Source organism: Pelophylax lessonae, assembly GCF_965119305.1.
Source record: "Pelophylax lessonae genome assembly, chromosome: 2".
NCBI lineage: Eukaryota > Metazoa > Chordata > Amphibia > Anura > Ranidae > Pelophylax > Pelophylax lessonae.
Genome location: NC_138769.1, coordinates 460,762,914 through 460,788,030, shown reverse-complemented (window position 1 = coordinate 460,788,030; position 25,117 = coordinate 460,762,914). Strand labels below are relative to the sequence as shown.

General features: G+C 44.7%; 1 protein-coding gene across 1 annotated transcript in view; it reads left to right on the top strand.

The window, feature by feature from the left end:
* The window catches only part of NIPA1 (NIPA magnesium transporter 1), a 45,604-nt gene extending 20,761 nt beyond the window's left edge, over positions 1 to 24,843 (top strand). The window contains exons 4-5 of the mRNA XM_082244347.1: positions 14,512 to 14,672; positions 24,121 to 24,843. Coding sequence (XP_082100473.1) covers positions 14,512 to 14,672; positions 24,121 to 24,632 — 673 coding nt within the window. The 3' untranslated portion in view covers positions 24,633 to 24,843. The remainder of the gene's footprint in view (positions 1 to 14,511; positions 14,673 to 24,120) is intronic.
* The last annotated feature ends 274 nt before the right edge of the window (positions 24,844 to 25,117 follow it).

Sequence of the window (25,117 nt, the reverse complement as noted above, 5' to 3'; positions counted from 1 at the left end):
GCCATTGCGGAGGATCACTACCAATTCGTGGCGCTGCTGTTTGGCCTCGCTTCAGCTCCGCGGGTTTTCACCAAGGTGCTTGCGCCCCTACTGGCTTTGTTGAGAGCCCAGGGCATCTCTGTCCTGGGGTATCTGGACGATATTCTGGTTCGGTCTGCGACCAGCCAGGGTCTGGAGACGGATCTGTCCGTCACGGTGCAGACTCTACAGGAGTTTGGTTGGACGATAAATTATCCAAAATCGACGCTGTGTCCGTCGGTTCGTCTTCCCTATTTGGGAATGATCTTGGACTCTGTCCAGGCGAAGGTCTTCCTGCCGGACGACAAACTCAAGACTCTTCAGGGAGAAGTCCAGTCCCTTCGGGACGTTCCGTGTTCGTCCCTACGAAAGTGCATGCGGTGTCTGGGACTGATGGTCTCGACTTTTGAGGCCATTCCCTTTGCCCAGTTTCAGACGCGGGGTCTCCAAGCGGAGATCCTGTCCAGGTGGGACGGGCGGCCGCAGTCTCTGGATGTCCAGATTTCCTTGAGCCATCGCACCAGAAGGGATCTTCTGTGGTGGCTCCAGTCCCCGGCGGTGTCGGGGGGAAAGTCCTTTCGTCCTCTTTCATGGACGGTGGTCACCACGGATGCCAGCCTGTCGGGCTGGGGTGGTGTTCTGGGCGTTCTGTCCGCCCAGGGTGCTTGGTCGGAGGAGGAATCCTCCCTTCCGATCAACATTCTGGAATTACGTGCGATAAGTCTCTGCCTTCAACGTTGGACGGACAGGCTGCGCGGCTGTCCGGTTCGGGTGCAGATGGACAATGCCACGGCGGTGGCTTACGTCAATCACCAAGGGGGCACCAGGAGTGCCCGAGCGGCTCGGGAAGTGGCCGACATTCTTTCTTGGGCCGAGACTCATGTCCCGGCGATTTCGGCGGTGCACATTCTGGGGGTGGAGAACTGGCAGGCGGATTATCTGAGCCGCCAGACCCTGGATCAGGGGGAATGGTCTCTCCACCCGGACGTCTTCCAGATGTTGTGCGCGAAGTGGGGTCTTCCGGAGGTAGACCTGTTCGCGTCTCGTCTGAACAACAAGGTAAGAAGGTTCGTGGCAAGAACGCGCGATCCTCGGGCAGACGCGTCAGACGCGTTAGTAGCCCCGTGGCATCAGTATCGGCTGCTGTATGCGTTTCCGCCGATTCAACTGTTGCCCAGGTTCCTTCGCAGGTTGAACTCGGAACCCAATGCTGGGATTCTGGTGGCGCCGCACTGGCCTCGCCGGTCCTGGTACGCGGATCTCGTGAATCTGGCGGTCGACGCTCCTTGGCGTCTGCCTCTTCGAGCAGATCTCCTGTCTCAAGGGCCGATCTTCCACCCTGCTTTACAGTCGCTGGCTTTGACGGCCTGGCTGTAGAAACCGAGGTCTTGAAGGATAGGGGTCTATCCCCGGAGGTCATTCACACTTTGGTTAACGCGAGGAAGTCTTCCTCGGGGAAGGTCTATTACCGTACTTGGAAGGCCTATTTTGTCTGGTGTGAGTCCAGGGGGTTTTCACCTCGCACGTACTCGGTGTCTAGGGTGTTATCCTTCCTTCAGACGGGTGTCGACCAGCGGTTGGCGCTGGCTACGGTCAAGGGTCAGGTGTCTGCGCTGGCCGTTCTTTTTCAACGTCATGTGGCATCTAACTCTTTGGTTAGTACTTTTGTTCAAGGGGTGCGACATCTGGTCCCTCCCAGGAGGGACCCTTTACCCCCTTGGGACTTGAACCTTGTTCTGTCCGTTCTTCAACATGCTCCTTTTGAACAGATCAGGAAGATCTCGTTGCCCATGTTGTCCAAAAAGGTTGCTTTTTTGGTGGCGATCACTTCGGCTCGCAGGGTTTCGGAGCTGGCAGCTTTGTCCTGCAAGTCTCCGTATCTGGTCATTCATCTGGATAAGGTGGTCTTGCGACCTAACCATTCTTTTCTTCCGAAGAGGGTTTCGGATTTTCACCTCAATGAGGACATTGTCCTGCCTTCGCTATGCGCGAAGCCCAAACATCCGAAGGAGGTGGAACTGCATTCCTTGGATGTTGTTCGGGCGATTAGGGTTTATCTGAAATCGACTGAATCTTTCCGCAAGTCTGATTCCTTGTTTGTCCTTCCTGAGGGACCTCGGAAGGGCATGGCGGCGTCGGCCTCTACCATCGCCTAATGGATCAGACAGACTGTTGAACAGGCCTATGCTTTGAAGGGGAAAGTTCCCCCTGTGCCTGTGGAGGCGCACTCTACCAGATCTCTGAGTACGTCTTGGGCCTGTCGTCATGGGGCTTCTGTGGCCCAGGTGTGTAAGGCGGCGACTTGGTCGACTGTTCACACCTTCACTAAATTCTACAGAGTGGATGTTCAGGCATCGGCAGATGCTTCCTTTGGCCGCAAGGTTCTTAGTGCGGCAGTCCCTTAGAGCTTTTCGTATGGGCTCTTTGGCTGTTTGGGATATCTGTTGTTATCCCTAGGTTATTTGTTTTCCTGGGTTTTTTTTTTTGCTTCTGTTGAGCAAGTTTTTTTCTCATGTTGCCCAGCTGGTTTCCTTCCTTTGGTAAGGTTCCTTTCTTTGATGTGGAGACGGCGTTGCCTTAGGCGCGGCTGCGTTTCCCACCCCTCATGTTTGCACTGCTTTGGGACGTCCCCATTGTGACGAATATGAAGAGGCGGCGACTGTCGGAGGACGTAAGAGAAAACGGAATTTTTGTAAAATCTTACCTGTAAAATTCCTTTCTCTGAGTCCTCCGACAGTCGCCGCCCCCGCCCCTCTTTGGGGTTTGGTTGTATACTCTACTGCTATTCCACTGAAACTGAAGTATCGATACAGGAAGTAGGAGGGTATAGACTGAGGGGACCACCCCCTGGGGGTGGGTTATGTTAAAAACCTTTATATTAACATATTCTGTTGCCTAGCTACTCCTTCGGAGCAAAGTCTAATACCCCATTGTGACGAATATGAAGAGGCGGCGACTGTCGGAGGACTCAGAGAAAGGAATTTTACAGGTAAGATTTTACAAAAATTCCGTTATCTCCTTTTTTAAAGCAGATTAAATTGACATTTTCCTACTGCTGAAGATGTAGAACTGTATTTAAGAAAATTCCATAAAACTCAGACTGACAAGAAGATGTTTCTAGCTTGATAGATGCAGTACTTTCTACCCCGCATTTGAATGATCAGCCTGCTGTTATAGGTCTAGGTGTTACAACTCCAAAGACCTTCCCAATACACTCGGTAAATACATTTTTCTAGAAACCACACATCGCCCCAGGTGGAAATGCCTTCAAAAATCCTCACAGTAACAACACAGGTGCAGGCTCAATGTGCAAGCCATATAGAACAAAAAGTGTGTTTGAACAGCCGCACTCCAATACAAGTATTTATTGAGAAGAGGATAAAATACCACAGCATACAGAAGTACCGATCAAAAACAGCTGACACGTTTCACACTACTAACAGTGCTTAATCATAGCTAAGTAAATATTTCTCTATGATGACTGGAAACAACCTATAGAATTTTGGGTCCCTCCTGACAATGTGCAGGAGCTTTTTCCCTTTGAAAGGGAATTTGTGAAGTGGTCTCGCACAGTCACACACCTGAACAAGGTTAACATTAGGGATTTCACAAAAAAAAAAAAAAAAAATCCACTACCTAGATTTTAGATTTCAGTTTGAGCTAACTCAAGTGACTCTCCATCCTCTGGTGGTGACTTGAATTTGTAAAACCATTTCACTATGGATCGAATCCCTTAATGCAGACCCCTCCATCACAAAGATGAACCCACATGTCCTGGAGAAAAAATGTATGGAGTCCTGTGCTTCAACTGTGATGGATGCATCTAAGCTTGTGTCTCACATAGGGGTGATGTCTGCTCATAGAACTAGGGATTTTGGACTAATTGCTTGGAATGTAGAGTATATGCTCAAGGAGCATCTAATTTACTTGCCCTTTTAAGGGAAAGCATCTCCTTGGACCTGCCCTTCACAATATTTATTTTCTTGTTCAGTAATTTTTATTAAGCCTCAAAAAAAGAAGTGACAAAGTGTACAAAACATTTTTGTTCAGTAATAATATACAGATCTTGTATAAAATGTAAATGCTTGAGACATTTCAAGCAATTTAATAACCAAAGTAGAGTATTCTACAGTGGTAAGCCAAATTAACGGTGGGCTAGAAACTGAAGAGATTTAAAGGCTTCAGTATTAAGTAGTCTGTGGAAGTATTTGTATGAGTTATATACTTGGATAAGAAGAAAAGAGCGTCGAGAAGAGTGGAGTGGGTTAGAAATGCTAGGGAGAAAGTACATAAGGGGGTCAGAGAGGTTGGGAAGGGAGCAGGGAAGGGGACTGGCCAGGGGAGTGTTGAGCAGCAAGTGTATCTAAAGCTCTGAAAGGGGACCCTTAAAGATCCAATAAGCAGTGGTTGAAATTAGTGAGGAGGAAGGTCTGGATCCAGGGGTCCCATATTTCGCAAAATGTAGGCATAGTATTGTAAAGCTGTGTAGTAAACTTTTCATTAATCATAGTCCAATGGATTTGGGGCGCAACTTCCGAAAAGGGTATAGATTGTGTAAACCAAGCTTTTGCTATGAGTTTTGCGGCTGTTCGAATGTGAGCACTTAAAGTGAATTGAAATTTGGAAAGCTCCACAGGTTTGCAATTAAGAAGGGCTTCTGATTGGTTCATTATAAGACTATGGAGGACAAGGGTATGTAGGAGTTGGTATGTTCGCTGTCAGAAGTGTTGTGCAACTGGACATGGCCACCAGGTATGCGGAAAGGAGCCAGTTTCGGAGCAGCTACGAAAAGAGCACAATGTTTCAGGGGGTGTGTGTGATCCCTGCGCTGTCTGAGGTGGCCAGAGACTCCCTGCTGCAGCGCCACTGGGACTGATACTAAAGCAGTAAATGATATAATTAAAGGGGTAGTGGTGCGCTGGAGCACAATGTTATTTTATATGCTACTGGTGTGCCTCAACTCAGGACATCTGTAGATGGGGGCGAGAAACCCAAACCTTCATTTACCACTGCAGTACCTTTTAGACCACCAGAGTGTACCTTACACTCAAGCCACGGATCTCAAAGCCAGAAGACCTTTGTTACATCTGCTCAACCTTCTGAATGAAGGTGCAATTTTTGCAAGTGGAAACCTGTTGGGTCATCCTACTGGGTCCCTTTGTACTTTTACCTCCTCACAGTTTGAATGCTCAGGCTTACACTCTAGACCCTTGAATCATGCATCTCCTTCAGCTGCTCTTTCTCACCCTTCAGGTATTACTGCACCCCAGTGTGCTTTTTCCCAGGTTTGTTTACGTTGTCTGAATCCCGGGATCTTATTCCTACTTTGGTAGAAGCATATCCTTGGGAATGTTTCACTCAAATTTGCATTCTGTCTTTTTCCATCGGAGGTGTTTGTATCCTTTGTAATGCTTGATGCTCCTCAGCCCTGTCTCTCTTTTGAGGGACCTATTGGCCTATAAGGTTGACAAGTATGAGTCTTTACTGCTCCATAATAGGGACCTGACTGTTCAGTGTCCTCCAACAGTTCCTAGTATTTTGCAGATTGTGGAAAGCCAAAAGCCCTGTCATTTTGCAATATTTATCTAGATATGATTTAATAACTTGCCAGTGCTAGTAATCTTGGGTCGTGTATGCGTGGGACTGCCCAGATCAAACACTGTCTAAAAGAATTCCACTCCCTTTGCATCTTTGGCGCATTCCTGGCATGTAGAAGATTTCTTCCTGTTCAACCCTTTGGGGTTAGTGGCATTGTTATGGAATTCTCTTTTAGCATGTCACCTCTTTTCATACAGTCTCTCAAGCCTTTTCAGTCTCTCCCTCTTATGAGGGAGTTATGCCTAGTACACATGATGAGAAAATAGTGCTTTTGGAGTGATCGTTCGTACGCAGCTTTCAAAAGCTGATCGTGACAGTTAATGCAAAATTATTAGAAGGGACAAGCACAAAAATATTTCTCATATAATAGAATGACCGATTTTCATTTAATTCGTATAGTATTTGTACGAAACAAATTGTGACCAAGACCACGCATGCTCGAAAACAAAAGAAAATATTACAATACAATACAAAACATTACATCACTTTCAAAGTTGTATTCTGTTGTACGAAAATGTTTGTAACTTTAGTAACCTATTTGTTTTCAATATGAGACTAGCATGCAAAAAAAAAACAGGGGATCATTTTGTCTGATATTCTCTTATATAGACTAGACATTATGGGGTATGAAATTTGGGCAAGGCACCAAGCTGATCTGTATTTGTAGCAAGAATGCCCTGGGCACTTTTTACCAGACTCTAACTAGGGAGGGGCCAGGACCAGAGAAGTGGAGGATTGGGCCGCTCTGTGCAAAACCACTGCAAAGTAAGTATAACATGTTTGTTATTTAAAAAAAAAAAAAAAAACACAAGACCTTACAATCCCTTTAAGCCCCCGTTCACATAGGGGCGATAAGCCCCCGTTCACATAGGGGCGATCCGACTTTGGGTGGCGACCTCCGAGATCGCGGTGCGAGCAGCGCGCCGCGACCTCGGAGCGGCCGCCATGGACTTCATAACATTGAAGTCTATGGCGGTCGACTCCTGGTCGCCCCAAAGAAGCTCCGGACCCTTTTTCTAAGTCGGAGCGACTTGTGTCGCTCCTATTAGAACGGGTCCGCAGCTTCCCTATGGAAGGCGACCTGTGAGGCGACCAGGTCGCCTCACAGGTCGCCTCTATGTGAACCGGGGCTAAGGATACAGGGTTAGTTAATTTCATTTTTATCCAGGTTAAGGGTTTAATTTCCCTTTTCTCCATTTAGATTTTATGCTGTGAGGGCTCTCACAAGGTACATTCTTTTTATGTTGTGGACGTCTTTGTCCCTGAAGTCAGGGATTAGAAGTATTGATCTTAAGCTGTTGACTCATTGATCTTTTCTCTAAACCTGATCTGTCGGTCTTCCTTTCCCTAAACCCAAGAGGTAGGTGTTCTCAGCCCAAGCCTTTCCTACAGTTATATGTATAGTTTTTGCTTTTGGACATACTTAGGTTGATTTACTAAAACTGGAGAGTGCAAAATCCGGTGCAGCTCTGCAAAGAAATGAATTGGCTTCCAGTATTCTTTTGTCCAAGCTTAATTGAACAAGCTGAAGTTTTAAGTGGATTGGCTACCATGCACAGGTGCACCAGATTTTTCACTTTCCAGTTTTAATAAATCGACCCCAGTGTGCCTGCTTGATTTTCCACTAAGGGATATATATATTTTTTTAACTCTGGGACTTAGCCCAGTAACTACTTCTTTTTTTATTGACCACATTAGTTGTTGATCTAATCTTCTCCCCTACAGTATGCTCTTTTGTTCCTTTTTTGATGTATGGTTGACTGGGTGAACATCTGTCCTGGTCTGGAGCACCAGATTGATCCTTGGTGCCTGCCTCTTGATAGTAGCAATTTCTTTATTGGTTGGCCCTTTCTCACTTAGCCTTCAATCGGGCATTATTCCTTCAGATACTCTTTGTAGTATATTCTCCACATCTGTTGGCTCGCTTAGCGTCTATTGCCCACCCCTCATTTGAACTGTCAGTCCTGCCACTCTGTGTGTTATTGGCTCTATTACTGCTTGCTCGCAGTAAAGAAAAAGATTGTACAGTAAGTAAAACAAATCTTATCTTAATGGTACAGTACAGAATACAGGCCTCATATTCATAGACCATTAGTTATATGCAGGCTTCCTTCAGGTGATTGGACGCCGGCAAAAACTTTTCTAGAGCACACTCATATACACACCCATGTCATGATACTGGAAATGGACTTCTGCTTTGGAGAAGTTGTATTCCTTTTTCTGCAGACATTTCTATCAAGATTTAACTGCTCAAGCTATCTGGTAGTTTCTGGATCTGTAACCATCAATAATTATCTTGGGAACCGCACCCGGACCCCACTGTGTGGGGCTGTCCTGTAATGTTTGCTTTGTGCATCGGATTCTGTATTAGGCGGTAACCTTGAAATGTTGGTGCAACAAATGTAGTTATCCTGAAGGTGCTTTACAGATCAAGTGCCGTGGTCCTCCCATCTCTATGGTTTCCAGACTGTGAAGACCCCTTTGAGGGGAAACCCACTGTGACGGGCAAAGCCTGGACCCGTAATGTGCTCAACAACATGAATGAGGCAAGATGGGGTTTCCCTGTAATTTGGTGGGTATATTTGCACTGGAACAGGGAGCTTTTTGCTTTGTGTTATTCCCAAAGTACTTTTGTTGGTGCCACAAGTATTTCTACCTAATTTTAAATTTGGCAGTTTTTTTTTCATCTTGACTAGTCTCAGGAAGGTGATGTAGTTGCATCATGCTTCCTGGCTGATGCACTTCCACTGGCCATATCTGCTGATAATGTGCATACCTTGCTTATTGCACTTCCGCTGTTAGAGATAGTCAAGGAACATGGTAGGTGCCTGTTTTATAGAAGCTCCTGCATTCTATTTGCAGGCTATTGCTAACTGGACACAACAAACCAATGGAGAACTTTAACCTGTATTTGAGGACCTAGTTTTCTTAGAACAATTGCAGGTGATACCGTCAGCCTTATTTTGTGTGGGCACTCTCCAGAATGTATCTTATCCATGCGCATATGCACAGGATTTTGTGGTTAAAAGCTTGACCTGCCTGCGGAACTTGCATGCCTTTTGACAATGAATGGCTATTTTGGGAATCCCTTAAAAAAAGTTTTAGTCACTGGGGAAAGGGTTCTCCTGCCCCATAAGAAAAACCCTAAGTTTCTGATTCCAACGTCAGCTACCTGTATTCAGCAAAGGGTGCCCTTTCACTTTCCACAGGCATCAACCTTAAAACCAAGGCTTAGCACTTCCTTTCATTGAAAGTCTTGAGTCCACCAAGTCTACTCAGAAGCCCTCCTCACAATAAAGAGTAGGGGGGGTCTGTCTGTTGGCATTTGTGCCAACATGGATCGGAGTTGTCCCAGACCTCTGGGTCCAGTCTGTAATTTCATGTAGGTACCAGTTCTTTTAGAGAAAAGGTTCAAAGGTTTTTTTTTTTTTTTTTTTTTTAATTCAAACCTATTTACAGTCCACAAACCAAATGGGGCATAACTGTTAAAACCCAGGCCCTAAGGATAGGGGTATCCCTGACTTATCCTAACCTTACTCAGAGTGAGAAAGTATACCTCTCATAGGATCTACTAATGCACATGGAATACTCTGTTGTTCACATTTTGGCATTACTTCAGTCTGGTCTTGTCCAGTGTCTGGAACAAAGTATTCTTAAAGTAGCGCTGAAGGAAATTTTTTTTTTAATTTTGGTTAGGGCATAGCACTGTCAGGTTTTTTACCATCTAATGTCCCACTGGGGTGATCTCTCCTCACTTTATGTCCCATAGCCAAAACCGAAAATCCCTCCAAAATGAAAGAATCCTGGATTATCACTAGGGTCAGCAGAACTAGTTACACACACACACACACACACACACTACTGTTCTGGGGTGAACCCAATTTTATTTTTTAGTTTATACGTTTGATAACTGTAAACATGACAAATGGATGAATATCCCTAACAGGGGCACAGGCAGCAATAATGACTTGACAGGTGTTCTAATCTCTTGCCACTATATCTAAAGCTAAAAAATAAGTTTTGCCTTTAAGTATACACAGAGAAAAAGGTTTCTGCTTTATCCTTTTTTTTTAGAACCTTCTAGCTTCCCAGTTCTTAAGACGTTTCCTTAAAGAGGTTGTACACCGAGAAATTTTTTTTTTCTCTTCTTTAAATCCTGAAAGAGAAACCCATAATGAGCTAGTATGCATCGCATACTAGCTCATTATGAAATACTTACCTTAGAACGAGCCCCCGCCGTGCCGTCCGCTTACCTGTATGACGGGCGACATGTATAGTCGCCCGTCTTCCGGGATCGCGGCATCCGGCCATCTGATTGGCCGGAGCCGCGGTGACGTCACTCCCGCGCACGCGCGCGGGAGCCGACGGTCACGGCACGGGGCTCTGAAGGAACGGCACGATCTGCCGTTCCTTCAGAGCGCATGCGCCAGTGACGTCACTGGCTGCATTAAAGGTAAATATCTCCTAAACGGTACATGTTTAGGAGATATTTACAGTACCTATAGGTAAGCCTTAATATAGGCTTACCTATAGGTACAACTTCCTGAGGAGGGTTTACTTCCTCTTTAAGATGTTGCTCACATAAATTCCCAAATTTGACCTCCAGTTTCCAGCTTGTGAGATGTAAACACATTGAATAGTACTGTATGTAGACCAAGGATGGACAAAGACAAGAGCCAGATAGTTAATAACTAAAGGCTTTCAGCCGTTGTCTTTTCCTACTGACTCTGCGGTCTCTTAAGCCTCATACACAAAATAAGAATATCAGACGATTCATTTTTTTTTTTTTTTTGCATGCTAATCTCATATTGAAAACCAATATGTTACTAAAGTTATTAAAATTCTTGTAAGACAGAATACAACTTCGGAAAAGATGTAATGAATTGTATTATAATATGTATAATTTCGTTTCCGAGCATGCGTGGTTATGGTCACACGATTTCTTTTCATACCAATACTATACTAATCACACGAAAATTATTTTGTTCTGTTTTCTTACGAGAAATGTTTTCCTGATTGTCTGTCTCTTTGGATATTTTTGTATAAACTCATATTGGGATCTCAAAAGCTGTGTACTAACAAACAGATTATCAGACAATCCCTTCGAATGCTCTTCTTTTTTTTTTTTGTCCATACTGGCCTTTGGAATGGACTGGTTCTGGTAATACACACTGTTTAAATTGAGACAAAAATGTAGGATGTCCTTACTGACCTTATTTTATGATAGTGCTAGGCTCGGTCCTTTATCGTCCATTGAGAAATACAGGAATTAGGCCATTCTGTAACAGTCGCTAATACTGTTGCCTACTGTAGGTTGGGACACTGACAAACACAAAAAAGTTGCCTTCTTTCCTATTCTTGTTTAACCTCAGTACAGCACTAAATATTTTTTTTCCTCTGCGACTTCAATCAGGGTTTCCACATTGCTGTTTTGAGCTGGTCTCCATATAGCAGCTATCCGGATTGGTGTGTTCTCAGCAACAGCCTTGCAGACTGTGCCTGGACCTTAGTGGACTGGAAGATTGCTGGGCTATCACGGAACGTGATCTTCGGGTATTGCGGTGCTTTCCAGAATCTTTATGTACGGTGTTAGCTGCAGGGCTGTTTCTGTGTCCCATGCCAAATGACAGCCTCAAGTGTGACCCTATGACTAAAGACTCAGTGAGTAAGGTCAGTCGGGCTTAGGCACTGGAAGATACCCTACCATTTGTGTTGTGTTAGGGGGCCTTTCAAATATGTCCTATAAAACCTGGGATCTCTATTGGCATAAGGTCATCCTCCTCAAATGCTTCTTCTGCTTCATCAGATGAGGCCAAGACCCTGCCTCCACTTAAAACGGTTTGCCTGTGCCCAATTACTGGAGCAATCTGCTTTTAGAGGCAATAAGCATCCTATCGCTGAAAGGAATTGTAAAGCCAGGAAGGTTTTTGTTTTTTTTTATCTTAAAGCGGAGTTCCGGGCACAGATGTCATTTTTGAATAAACATACCCCCGGGACAGTCAGGGCTAGCACATTCCACAATGGCTAGCCTCTGATCTGTCCCGGTTCGCACTTACCTTTTTAGAAGAAATACTTACTTAGAAAATTTCTTCCACATCTCTCTTGTGGGCAGCTGAAGCCGGCGCGGTCCTCTTCTGTGTCTTCTTCCGGTTCTTCTTGTCCCAGAATGCGCCGCACCGGCCCCTCTCGTCACTTCCGACGCGGCGCCGCATTCCTCCACAGCTTCTGGGCATGCCCAGAAGCTGTTTAGCAGGGGAATGCGGCGTCGCCCGGAAATGACGAGCGGGGCCGGTGCGGCACATTGATTCCTGGGAGCTGTGACGTTCAGCTCCCAGGAATCATAGCGAGGCAGAAGTGACGGGGTGAGCCGCGGCTCCGAGGGAGGAAGTACTCTGAGGTGAGTATCTTCGATCTTCAATTGCAAGGTAAGTAAAAAAAAAAAAAAAACTATCCAATTCCTTTTCAGGTGAGGCATACCTAGCGGAGGGGCACAAAAAAAATATCGTTTTTGTGCCCGGAACTCCGCTTTAATGCATTCCATTCATTGAAATAAAAAGCCTTCTATGTGTAGCAGCCCCTCCGCACCCCTAATACTTGTGCCCCCTCTCCGTCTAGTGATGTCCACGAGTCCCTCGGCCGTCCTGGGACTCTCCCTCCTAATTGGCACAGATACAGCCACGGTGCCATTGGCTCCCGCAGCTGTCAATCAGTTAGTGAGCCAATCAGGAGAGGGGAGGGGGGCAGCCCCTTGTCTGATTGGACACACGGAGCTGCAGCTTGGCTCGGGTGCCTCGATAGCAAGCTGCTTGCTGTGGGGGCACTCGATAGAAGGGGACAGGAACGAGGGACCCAAAAAGAGGAGGAGCCTGGCTGCTTTGTGCAAAACCAACTGCACAGAGGAGGTAAGTAATAACCTGTTTGTTATTTAAAAAAAAAAAAGAGAGATTTTACAATCATTTGAAGCTGTCCCTGGCAGAAAAAAAGTGAGGCCCCTGTTAACATCTCTAATTTGGATTCAGGGTCTTCAGTGTACTCCTGTAGAGGCTGTTGTTAAACCACCTGCAGATGACTCAGATTTACAAGGGGTTGTTTTTAACCTGATTGATGCAGGGTGTGCTATACTGCATTTAGAGAATGCAGGGTAGCACATCTGCGGCTCCCGCTGCTGTCAGCCAAGTCTGTGAGAGAGGGCAGAGAAGACCAGCAGATGGGCACAGTGCTGGATCGATATAGGGCTCAGGCACAAAATCTTTTTTACTTTATTGCAGGGAAAGCATTAAAGTGGTTGTTATGCCACTTGCAGGCTTTGTATAACCCTGTTTTGTCTCCTAAGCCTGTGTGCCTCTGTCTGTGTTTTATATAAAAAAAAAAATGCTGTATATACCTGTGCTGCTCAGCGATTCAGTAACTGGCTGGCTTTCTCCTCTCCCCGTCTGACAGCTGCAGGGGGCGGGGCCAAGATTCCCCTGCTAACGTCACTCGGAGGACAGAGGAGAGAGAGAGCCAGCTGGTCATGTGATCACGAGCAGCACACTGAAATCAGGTATATACAGCATTTTATTTTTTTTATAAAACACAGAGACAGAGGCACACAGGCTTAGAAGACTAACAGGATTATATAACCTATTAACAGTTATTTGAGCAGCAGGAGGGGCAGGCGGGCCGAGACACGGAGCTGACAGGCAGAGATGGGAGGGGAGAAGAGGACAGAGGAGGACACAGAGTAGAGAGGAGGGCTGCGGATGACGGAGGCATGTACACTGACCACGGTGTCAGGGCTAAGCAGCCATGATACACCGTGGTCAGTGTACAGAGAGGGGAGTAGAAACTGGCAGGGTCAGCCAGGTTTTTTAGGTGTTACAGGGGGGCTTAATGACACAGCACAGGCACTGTGTGCTTTATAACCTGCTTTAAAGCGGAGTTCCGGGCAGAGAAACGTTTTTTGGATGAACATACCCCCGGGACAGTCAGGGCTAGCACATTCCACAATGGCTAGCCTCTGATCTGTCCCGGTTCGCACTTACCTTTTAGAAGAAATACTTACTTAGAAGTTTTCTTCCACAGCGTTTCCATCTCGGTTGTGGGCAGCTGAAGCCGGCGCGGTCCTCTTCTCTGTCTTCTTCCGCGTCTTGGTGTCCCAGAATGCGCCGCACCGGCCCCTCTCGTCACTTCCGGTGCGGCGCCGCATTCCTAAACAGCTTCTGGGCATGCCCAGAAGCTGTTTAGCAGGGGAATGCGGCGTCGCCCGGAAATGACGAGCGGGGCCGGTGCGGCGCATTGATTCCTGGGAGCTATGACATTTAGCTCCCAGGAATCATTGCGAGGCAGGAAGTGACGGGGAGAGCCTCGGCGCTGGAGGAGGAAGCTGTCATAGGTGAGTATTTACGATCGTCAATTACAAGGTGAGTTTTAAAAAAAAAAAAATCTAACTATCCAATTCCTTTTCAGGTTAGGCTGAACTAGCGGACGGGCACAAAAAAAAAATATCGTTTTTGTGCCCGGAACTCCGCTTTAAGGGAACAGGATCATTTTTTTTTGTTTTTTGTAGGGTAACAAACGCTTTAAGGTAAAAAAAAATGTGTTAGAACCACTTTAATGAATGATGAAGAAAATAAGATTTTACTGTAAAATATTTTTCTTGAAGGACACTGGTCCCACCCTTCTGTTTATTAGCCCTGTGTACTGCTTGCTCAGAAAATTGAGGCATGCTGGGTAGAGGTACAACACCTTTTTTTTTCAGTTTGCTTGTCCCAACCTCCTGTAAGCAGCAATATTTCTGAGTTCATTTTGTCCTTTTAAGGTGAGTGTTAAGAACAAGCAGTCAGCATATTTCTTTCAGACTTCTTTACTTTCTGATATCTGATGTACTGTTCAATTTTGTTTTCTATTTCAAAGGTCTCTCTTGGCTTCATATGTACTGAAAGAAAGGCTCAACTTCTTGGGTAAACTGGGATGTCTGCTCAGCTGTGTGGGCTCTGTCATTCTGATTATTCACTCTCCTAAATCTGGAAATATTACATCTCGAGCTGAGTTTGAAGAGAAACTTTCCAACCCAGGTATAACCATTTATTATGACTATCACATCTGATAGATAAAATTGTACTGGTTAATGGCTGAAAATGGAGTACAATAGGGCCTGATCTCAATTTGATAACTAAACTACACCATGATATGCCACCATCAGCCGACATTGGAGCTGCAGTTGCACCTGAGCAGAGCGTTTTTTTTTTTTTTTTTTGGGGTATTTACTTGTGTATTTCAATGAGTGTTTTTGAAGTGCATTTTACATGTGTGTTCAGGCTTCAGGCATGTCTATTTTAGCTAATGGAAAGCACTTGGAGGGGGAGGCCAGCTTTTACAAGCTTAAAGCGGTAAACCAGCCCCCTTACGTAAAAACTAAAAGTCAGCAGCTACACATACTGTAGCTGCTTACTTTTAATATTTGGACACTTACCTGTCCTGGAATCTAGTGATGTCAGTACCCCAGCCAAGGAGGAGGGAGGCTGAACTTCTGACGGACCTTGCTGTGGCGAGGTCCAATGGAAGTGGGACCAGGTATCTGCTCCCCCCCCCCCCCCCCCCCGAAAGGAGCCAAATGTGCCACCAGAGGGGGGAGGAGACAGATAAGCGGAGCTTCCCCTTTTGGGTGGAACTCCACTTTAAAAATGCATGGAAAAGGCCTGAAAAAATAAGTGAAAATGCTTCATTCCTGTGGTTATTTTTTTTGTAGGCATCCCCCATTCAAGTCTATAATGCTTCAACATAAATGAATTTTATTGGACTCAAATGTATGCCATTTTCCTTTCATTTGACTTCTGAGTCTGCTGAAGATGTACACTAGATGTAGTATAAATTTAAATGTAATGAGAACCGACATACCAAATTCTTATTTATGTGGATGAGTCAAAGCAACTGAGCCATTAATAGATTGAAGAAAGCTTCCTGCTTTTAAGTAACAGTGTCAAAAGTCCAATATTTAGGAAAGAACCTGTTAATTAGCTGAGGGCATTGATTAGACTATATAGCATACCCATACTTTTTTTATATTTGGATATAGTGGAAAGGGTTTAGAACACATGTAAATTTTTATTGCTGTCTGTGCCCTTGTTAAGGAGATTCACCCTCTCTATTTGTCCTGTGTACCATTATTGTATTTATTTATTTCATTTTATCATTGAAAGTGAAAGTAAAATAAAAACCCAACTTTTGGGTTGTCCCCAGAAAAGTAAAAAGTCTCCCTATGAGGAAGCTAGTTCTTGTGACCTTGGGATCCCAAAGGAATTCCCTTAATTTGCAGGGATTTCCTTTCACTTCTTGTTTGGCTATGGGACAGGAAGTGAAGGAAAATATCTGCAATGAGACACAGATGGGGAAAAAAAAATCTGGATAACCCTCCCTTACTCTATTTATAATGGGGAAAAAAAAGCGGGAAATTGTATCATACTTACCGTAATTTCCCTTTTCTGGTGCCAATCCATGGCAGCATACCAATGATAGAGCTCCGCCTCGACTCCTCCCTCAGGACTAGTGCATAGCATAAAAGACAAGAAGGTCCCTTCCCCCAGCATTCTCCTGTAATTTAGAATACCGAGGGTGGGAGCGTATGCTGTCATGGATTGGCACCAAGGAAAGGGAAATTACGGTAAGTATGATACAATTTCCCGCTTTCCTGGTGCCTCCATGGCAGCATACCAATGATAAATAAATAGCTGACACGGGTGGGATAATGCACACACAAAAAAATAAATTTTATTCAGACAGAGGACATGGCCAAGCTTAGTGCCTTCCTTCCAAAGTTTACAGTTGAAAGGGATCCTGGATCAATTCTGTAATGCCTAATGAAAGTATGGCAAGAAGACCAGGATGCTGCCCTGCATACCGTCTCCAAGGAGACGTTGGCCCTAGCTGCCAAAGATGCTGCTACAGCCCTCGTGGAATGAGCTTTCACCTGTGTTGGAGGCACCAACTTCTTGGATATGTACGTTTTTTTTTTGATTAGCTTCACTACCCAGGAGGCCAGAGTTCTGCTAGTGGCATCTTTCCCTCTATTTTTCCCGTGAGGGATGATGAATAGTCTTTCCGATATCCTAAAAGATTCGGTGGCAGCCAAGTAGGCTTTCAGCACTCTGGCGATGTCTAATTCGTGGCAAGTATCGGAATCCATGTCAGTAAAAACTGGCAATGCCCAGGGTTCTCTTAGGAAAGCTGATGACGCCACTTTGGGGACAAAGCCATGAATTGGACGGAGTTCCACCCTATCCGGGAAAAAGGAAATGTGTTCCTCACCAATTCCTAGTGAGTGGAGTTCCGAAATTATCTTTCCAGATGTTATGGCTAAGAGGAAGACCGTTTTTAATGTAAGATTCCAAAGTGAAATTTGCTCTACTGGGGCAAACGGCTGATCTGAGAGGACCTCCAAAACGAATGAAAGATCCCATTTTGGAAAGGAGCGCCTGGCCGGAGGGTGGATTTTTAATACTCCTCTCAGAAAGGTCACTACTAAGGGGTCTTCTGCCCATCTTCTATTGGATGCGGCCGATATTGCTGCTACCTGAACCTTTAGGGAGCTCAGACCAAGACCCAAATCTAGACCCGACTGTAAAAAACTGAGGACGTCAATCGTAGAAGGAGAGATCGGGTTGAATCCTTTTCCAGAAGCAAAGGTTTGAAACCTGTTCCAGATTTTATTGTAAACTGCATTTGTGGAACGATTTCTCGCTCCTAGAAGGGTAGAGATGACCTCTGCGGAGCAGCCTAAGGTTTCAAACCTCTGCCTTTCAGCTTCCAAACCCAAAGGTCCAGCTTGTGAGGATTCGGGTGAAACCTCCTGCCTTGGGATAACAGGTGAGGAAAGGAGGGGATCCTCGTTGGCGGTTCCAGGCTGAGATACATGGCTAGAGGGAACCATGGTCTCTTCGGCCAATAGAGTAGTATTGCCAAGACTTGGACTTCTTCCTTCAGAAGTCTTGAGAGAAAACTCACAATCAGTGGGCGAGATGGAAAGGCATAAGCCATCTTGAAGACCTATGGGCATACCAGAGCGTCCACTGCTTCGGCCGATAGGTGAGGAACGCGGGAGAAGAAACAGGTCAACTTATTGTTGCTCGGAGAGGCAAACAAATCTACCTGAGGATAGTCCCAGAGATTGACTATCTGCTGGAAGATGTGGGGGTGTAGAGACCACTCGTTTCTGTCTGTGAAGTTCCTGGACAGCATATCTGCTTCCATATTCAAAGTGCCTGGAAGATACACAGCTTTCAGGCCGAGGAGATTCTTCTCTGCCCATAAGAGTATTGGCTCCACTTCCCTGAGAAGGGATCTGCTGTGTGTGACCCTTTGTCTCTGAAGATAAGACACTGCTGCTCTGTTGTCCAGACGCAGTAACACTCTCTGACCTTTGATGATGGAAGTCAAGGCTAACAGTGCTTGGAAAGCCGCTCTGATTTCTAGGATATTCGACACAATCCCGTTGGTAGGGAAAGGCCACCTTCCCTGTACCCTTGTCTCCCCGCAATGGGCTCCCCAGCCCTGTCCGCTGGCATCGGACGTAATTGTGATCCATGAGGGAGAGCCGAGGTGATGCGATTTGGAAAGATTTGTTGCGTCTGTCCACCAGTGTAGGCTTCTGATTGTTGACGCTGACAGACTGATCTTTTGGGAAAGATGTAGTCTCTTCAACTGCGCCAGAAAGGCTACTTGGAAATGCCTCAGATGCCAATGAGACCAGGGGACTAAAGGGATGCAGGCCGACATAGTGCCTATTAGACTCATGCATTGAGATGCTGTCAGGAAAGAACACCGCCGAACTCGGATCATTTTCTGAATAATGGCTTCCCTCTTCTGAGGAGGCAACGAAACTGAACTTTGTTTCGTGTTGAATAAGGCGCCCAGATAAATCATCTATTGAGTAGGTATTAACTGGCTCTTCTGTAGGTTTATCAACCATCCCATTTCCGTTAATTCCTGCATTAACATTTCCTTGTGAACTATGAGCTGGTTTGGGTTGGAGGCCAGAAGCAAGATATCGTCTAAATAGTGGTAGACTCTTAGACCTCTTTCTCAAAGTGGAGCCAAGGATGAGATCAGTATCTTTGTGAAAACTTGCGGAAAGGTGGGCAAGCCGAAGGGAAGGGCTTGGAATTGGAGGTGCAATTGTCCCACTGCGACTCTCAGGTATTTTTGGAAAGAGGGGAGAATTGGGACATGCAAATACGCATCCTGCAGATCTATAGAGATCATCCAGTCCCCTGACTGGATGGCATGGATAATCGTTTGCAGGGACTCCATTTTGAACTTTTTGAGAAGAATGTGTCGATTTAGCTTCTTTAGGTCTATAACAGGTCTCCAACCTCCTGTTTTTTCTTTGGGACCAGAAAAAGGGTAGAATAGAATCCCTTGAAGCGCTCTTCCGAGGGAACAGGAACTGCCGCTTTCTGAAGCTGGAGAGATGTCAGGAAATGAGACAGTGCTTGTGCCTTTTGATGGGAGGTCAGCCACGTTGTCTGTTGGAACGAATCTTGAGGAGGATGACCCAAAAAACTCCAAAAATGCCCCCAGCGAATAGTCGATGGAACCCAAGGATCCTGGCAGCGGCTTGCCCAGATTGGAAAAAATTGTTTTAGCCTGGCCCCCACTGGGAGGGACAAGGCTAAGTTGGCGTCAAAAAGGTTTTGGCGCCTCTTGGGGAGCGGTAAGGACTTTATTTTTTCTGGAATTCAGGAAGAAAGCTTGAGTGCCTCTCCAGGGTCTCCTGCCCTCTCTGGCCTGTTTTGGCTGTCTGTAATCCCGCACATTAGATGGACGGAATCTTGCCGTAAATGGCCTTGACTTGCGAGCCCTTCTGTCTTGTGGAAGCATGCACGATTTTCCGCCCGACACTCTCGAGATGGCTGTATTTAGTTGTTCCCCAAACAAATTTTTCCCATCAAATGGAATCTTGCACCAGTTCTGTTTGGATGCAAGATCGGCTATCCATGGTTTAAGCCATAAAGCTCTTTTTGCCATCACAGAATGAAGCATAGCTCTGGCTGAGCAGCAGATGGTATCAATTGCTGCTTCTCCCACAAAATCTGCCGAAACCTTGAGCTCTTCCAGGGCTTTGATTATGTCCTCCTTTGGGAGGTCCTGACGTAAGGCAGTCTCGATATTTCCTGTCCAAGACCTAATAGCGGTGGAAACCGAGGTGAGGGCAATTGCTGGTCTGCAAGCTGCACCTGCTGCCAGATAAGATTTTCGTAGGTCCGAGTCAATCCTTCCTCCAAAGTTAATGTAACGTTCTTTGCCAGGCGGACCACTGCTGCATCTACAACTGGCATAGAGGCTAAGGAATGCATATCCTGTTCAGCCAAAGGGTATAGCTTGTTCATACGTCCCACCGAAAATTTCTGTTTTCCGCCATTCATTATCAATGACCTCCTTAATTTCTCCCATTAAAGGGAAATAGATCTGTTTCCTTTTAAGGAATGGAAAGTAGGATTTGGATTTTTGAGGAGTGGGATCTTCCACTTCCTCCCAGGCAATAGCTTCTTTGACCGCCTGAATGAGGGGCTGAACCAAGGAATATTGGAACCCAGATGGATCCCCCTCATCTGAAGATCCGTCAGAGTCTGACTCCCTGGCTGGATGCTCTGCCGGATGCACAGGAGTAATAGTTGCAGAGGGACCTGGCCTTTCGGTATCTGGAACATGAGCAGAAGATTCGGACACAGATTGGGCCGGAGCCGATGCTAGTTCTGAAATCTAATCCTTAACTGTCTGTTTGATCAAGTCTACGACTTGTTTGCTTTCTTGCTCCCGATTGGCCGCATAATCTCTCAAGCAGTCCTTGCAGACTAATTTATCCGGGAGGGGGTTTGCGCCACAAGCCCAACACTTCTTTCTGGAAGTATGATGAGGGGGAGATGGGGAATAGTCCCGCCTCCTTGATCTTGATCTTCCAGATCTATGTTGTGAGGATCGGGATTCTATATGGACTCTCGTCATCTCGATGATCTCTCCGACCTTTTGGAATGGGCGGGGCTGGTGAGAGGGAAATTCCCATCACTCAAAGACATATGCTCTCTTTTTTTATTTTAAATACTCACGTAAAGTTTGTCCCATACCTATCAGAAGTGTGAGGATCTTGTGCACGAGATGAGTGACTCACGATGACTTACAAGCAGCAGGGTCAGCTAAGGGAAAAAGAGAGAGAGAGAGAAAAAATCCCCATTTTTTTTTATTTTTTTTTTAAAGACAATAGGGATGAAGAAAAAGAAAAAAGAGAGAGGGAATAAAACTGTCAGACCTATACGAGACAGATACCCATACATACACGCACATATATATACATACACATAGCTGCACAACTATACCCACAGATATACTTGTAAAGATTTTAAATAAAAATGTGCTTTACCTAAGGGCAAGGAAAGGAGCACTTGAAGGTCTTCTCATAGAGGCAGATCCCACTCATATGAGCAAGATGCCTCCTCATATATATCTTTAATTGGGGAAAGGGAGAGCCTAATGGACAAAACTGCTGCTCATAGTTTACTTTGATTGCTTTAGGGAAAGCGAGCACTGCTTTCCCCCAACAAACAAGGCCGGCGAATAACACACTATACAATTTTCTTTAGATTTTTTCCTCCAGACCTACCAAAACCATATAACATGAGGCCAAACCTAAACACCCCCAACCTGCATGCAATCAGGCAGGCCACTGCACCACACCGAAAAGGCAAATCTAAAGGATATCTGACAACAAAAGTTGCACAGTGTGTATCCAGCTTAAGAGGTAACTTTTTGGGAAAAAGGACAAACCCCTAAAAAAAACGCATTACTACCAGAATATAAGGAAGAAAAAAATAAAATATGCCTAACTAATAACATCATCTAGCGACAGTAACCTGAAAAAAGGGGAGAAATGGAAAATAAGACATTGATAACACATACAGTAGCCTTAAAGAAACCAGTGAAATATATAAATGAAACAGATAAAATAAAGGGGAACACTGACCCGGCTGTTGAAGTCAAGACTCATCCATAATTTTTCAGAAACTGCAGATTGCGTTCCTATGAGGAAACTCTGCTTTTGACCCCAAAAGATCCACAGAAGGGGTTCCCTGCCTTATTAGTGCTATGAGCGACCCAAGAGCAGGGACTGCGTCTGGGAGAGGCTGAACCCAGCGGAAGCTGCCAAACTAAGCAAGGCAGAGGTAGGGACATACTGCTAACTCTTCACCAGTTCCAGAGGTATGAGGAAAAAAAGAATGCTGGGGGAAGGGACCTTCTTGTCTTTTATGCTATGCACTAGTCCCGAGGGAGGAGTCGAGGCGGAGCTCTATCATTGGTATGCTGCCATGGAGGCACCAGGAAAAAGTTTTGCCTATAGTTCCCCTTTAAGAAAAAGCAGTAGTTACACATAGATTGCCTCTCCTTGCACTTATATGTTATCTCTATTTCTTTCCTAACCTTACCTTTTTAGGATTCATTTAAAGTTTTCTAGCATATCATATAAAGCTTTTGTACATGTATACTAAATAACCTCAGGCACAATCTATTATCGTACATTTTGAATAGAGTAGAGTCTAGTTGTTATTGCTGTCTATGCTTTGCACGCATTGCTGCCCTGATAATAGTTGTGACCAGGACAAAGGTAGAGGTGAAGTTCCACTTAGGTCTGGTTCACCCCAATGCATTGTTTAGTGCTTTTCAGTTTTGCAGAAACACACTACAGTCCATTTAACATGGTTTCCTATATGTTACTTTCACATCTGTACATTTTATGGAAAGGCCCAGGGACTTTTATCTGGTTTATGTTTCCATAGACTTCAGTGAATCAAAAACGTATATTGAAAAATGCACCAGAAATATGCAAACTGCACCCTTCATGTGTGAACCAGGCCTAATATTGTAGAGTTCAAAAAAAGTGGGATTTTATTTATTATATTAAATAAATGTTCAATGCATTTGGGGGGTCATGTAGCTCCCCTTTCATCAGGGCTACATTGTAACATTAAAAAAGGTTTTAAGTTTTGGTTAGGGTTTTATGCTTTAGCTAAAAAACACAAATATTTTTGTAATCTTTTATTTATTTTTCTTTTTTTCTTTTATTTACGTCTAATTACATGTTTTATGTTATGTCATCGCTCCGATGAAGAGCTGTATGGCCCCTGAAATGCGCTGCATCATTTATTACATATACTTTGTAATAAAACCCCACTTCTTCTGGATTCTAAAAGTTTAGTGTAGTGCTTTGATTTTTTTTTTTTTTTTTTAGACTCTAAACATTCACTTACTGAGGTTCTTCGGCATATGGAAGCAGCCCAGATATTACTTGGTGGCCCCAGTGGCTCACCACTAGTACAGCTGTGACCAAATCAAATCCAAACCCAAAAGCTCTATTCAACTAAAGCCAGCCATAGGCGGTTTGAATTTAGCAGAAACGCTCGAGATTCGAACCATGTTTGGGCAGACCTAACGTACCCAAGTTGATTGATCAACTTGGGTACAGCCAGCCTGCCAGATTTTACATGCGATAATAACCGCTAGCAATAATCGCTGTCCAATAATCACTGAGAAATAATGGCTAGCAATAATCACTGGCAAAAGACAGTTATTGGTGTAGAGTATTTGTGGGGCAATCCCGACTGTGTAGCCATCGTGTTCTCCCGGTAGGGGGGGCCTGCAGGAGGGATTCCACCACCAACACTAACTGTGTTGATGGGGAAATCAAGCAATTTTTCTTTCCCGCAGACTATGCTCTGTCTTTGGCCAGTTTATGTTTCCAGCATTAGTTTTAATTCATTACTCAATCCCAATCCCAATTTGGCTGCAAAAGTGGAAATATGCTTGAAGCCCCCATTTACACTGAATGCAGCTTTGAAATCGCACAATTTCAAAGCCGCATATCAGTGTGACTTCAGGTGCGACTTCATACACACGTCTATGCAAGTCACACCTGAAATCGCCAAAAGTAGTGCAGAAATGACTTTTCAAATCGGTGCAGTACCGCAAGGTGGGCATCGCACCAATCCGGTTTAAACAGTTGCAATTGCCGACAATAGGGTGCAAATTGTCATGTGATTTGGACCCGTCAAATCGCAGTGGTGTGAACGGGGGCTAAAGGCTTCCATTTTCTGCTCGCCTCAACAGATGTTTAAAGAGCAAAAACTATTTGGTGTATGTTAACTAGTTCACGAAAAGAAAAAATGACAACCTGCATGCAATAGATAATCGATCTCTCTTGTTTTGAAATATTCATTTTTGTGCTTTACAATTTGTAAATAACATATGGTAATGAAAATGCAGTGTCCATTATGCTTTTGTGATGTGACTCACCAGAGCACTATGTTTTGTATACTTCTCCTGAATATGCCTGCGGAGAAAATACAGGCAAAATGTAAGCAAAGCCAAAAAGAGTAATCTTTTGACAGCTTGAACATGAAGGACTTTACATGTGAAATAACAGTGGGCAAAACGATTACAATGAAATTATAACCTTTTTTTTTTCTCCTTCTGTTTCAGTATTTCTGAGCTACCTCTGTGTTGTTCTCCTGATGCTGACATTGCTGATATTTTGGCTTGCACCAGTATATGGGAAGAAAAATATCATGGTTTACATTGGGGTATGTTCACTGCTCGGCACGTTCACTGTTCCTTGCACTAAGGGCATTGGCCTGGTTGCACAAGATGCCTTTACCAGCAATCCAAGCAGCCCAGGGGCAAGACACCTTTTCTTGTGCCTCCTAGCAGTATTGGGATGTAGCATCCTCATTCAGTTTCGCTACATAAACAAAGCACTGGAAGACTTTGACTCTTGCGTATTTAGCGCCATCTATTATGTGACTTTCACAACATTGGTCCTGCTGGCAACAGCCATCCTCTTTCAGGAGTGGACTAAAGTAGGTGCAGTGGACTTTTTAGCCATACTATGTGGCTTTATCACTGTATCCACTGGGGTTATATTAATCCAGATGTTTAAAGAGTTTAACATCAGCTTCAGAGAGGTGAACAAGACATTAGAGAAAAAAGAGTGAAACAAGTAGGCCTAAAAATGCAGAACCGTTATTCCGTGTTCAAATTCAACATGTCTATCTTGTAACTTACAAAATATGCTGAGAATTTTAATTATTTATTTGTGCCTTCACATTGATGTCCGTTCCTTTGCTTCTCAAAGGTGGGTGTTCTAAAGGGGATCATTCTGGTTGACTGGTATTCCAATACCTGACATGCTCTTTACATACTTTGTGCTTATTTCACTTACGATATGTGTGCAGGTAGGCTGGTTTTCATTTATCACCTAGTTAAAACGACATAACATTCATTCTAGTGTTTGCTAATCTGACATTGTGTAATGTTAATTTGATTTGTGTCTGCATACTCTTGTAGTCTGAACATCACTAAGCCCATGCTGCATTAGTGACCTTACAATGCTACTGTGACCACTTATGACACTACACTTAGTACTTACTACAGCACAGATTTAAAATCTGTGTTCTCATATTGTAGATGGCTATGAATC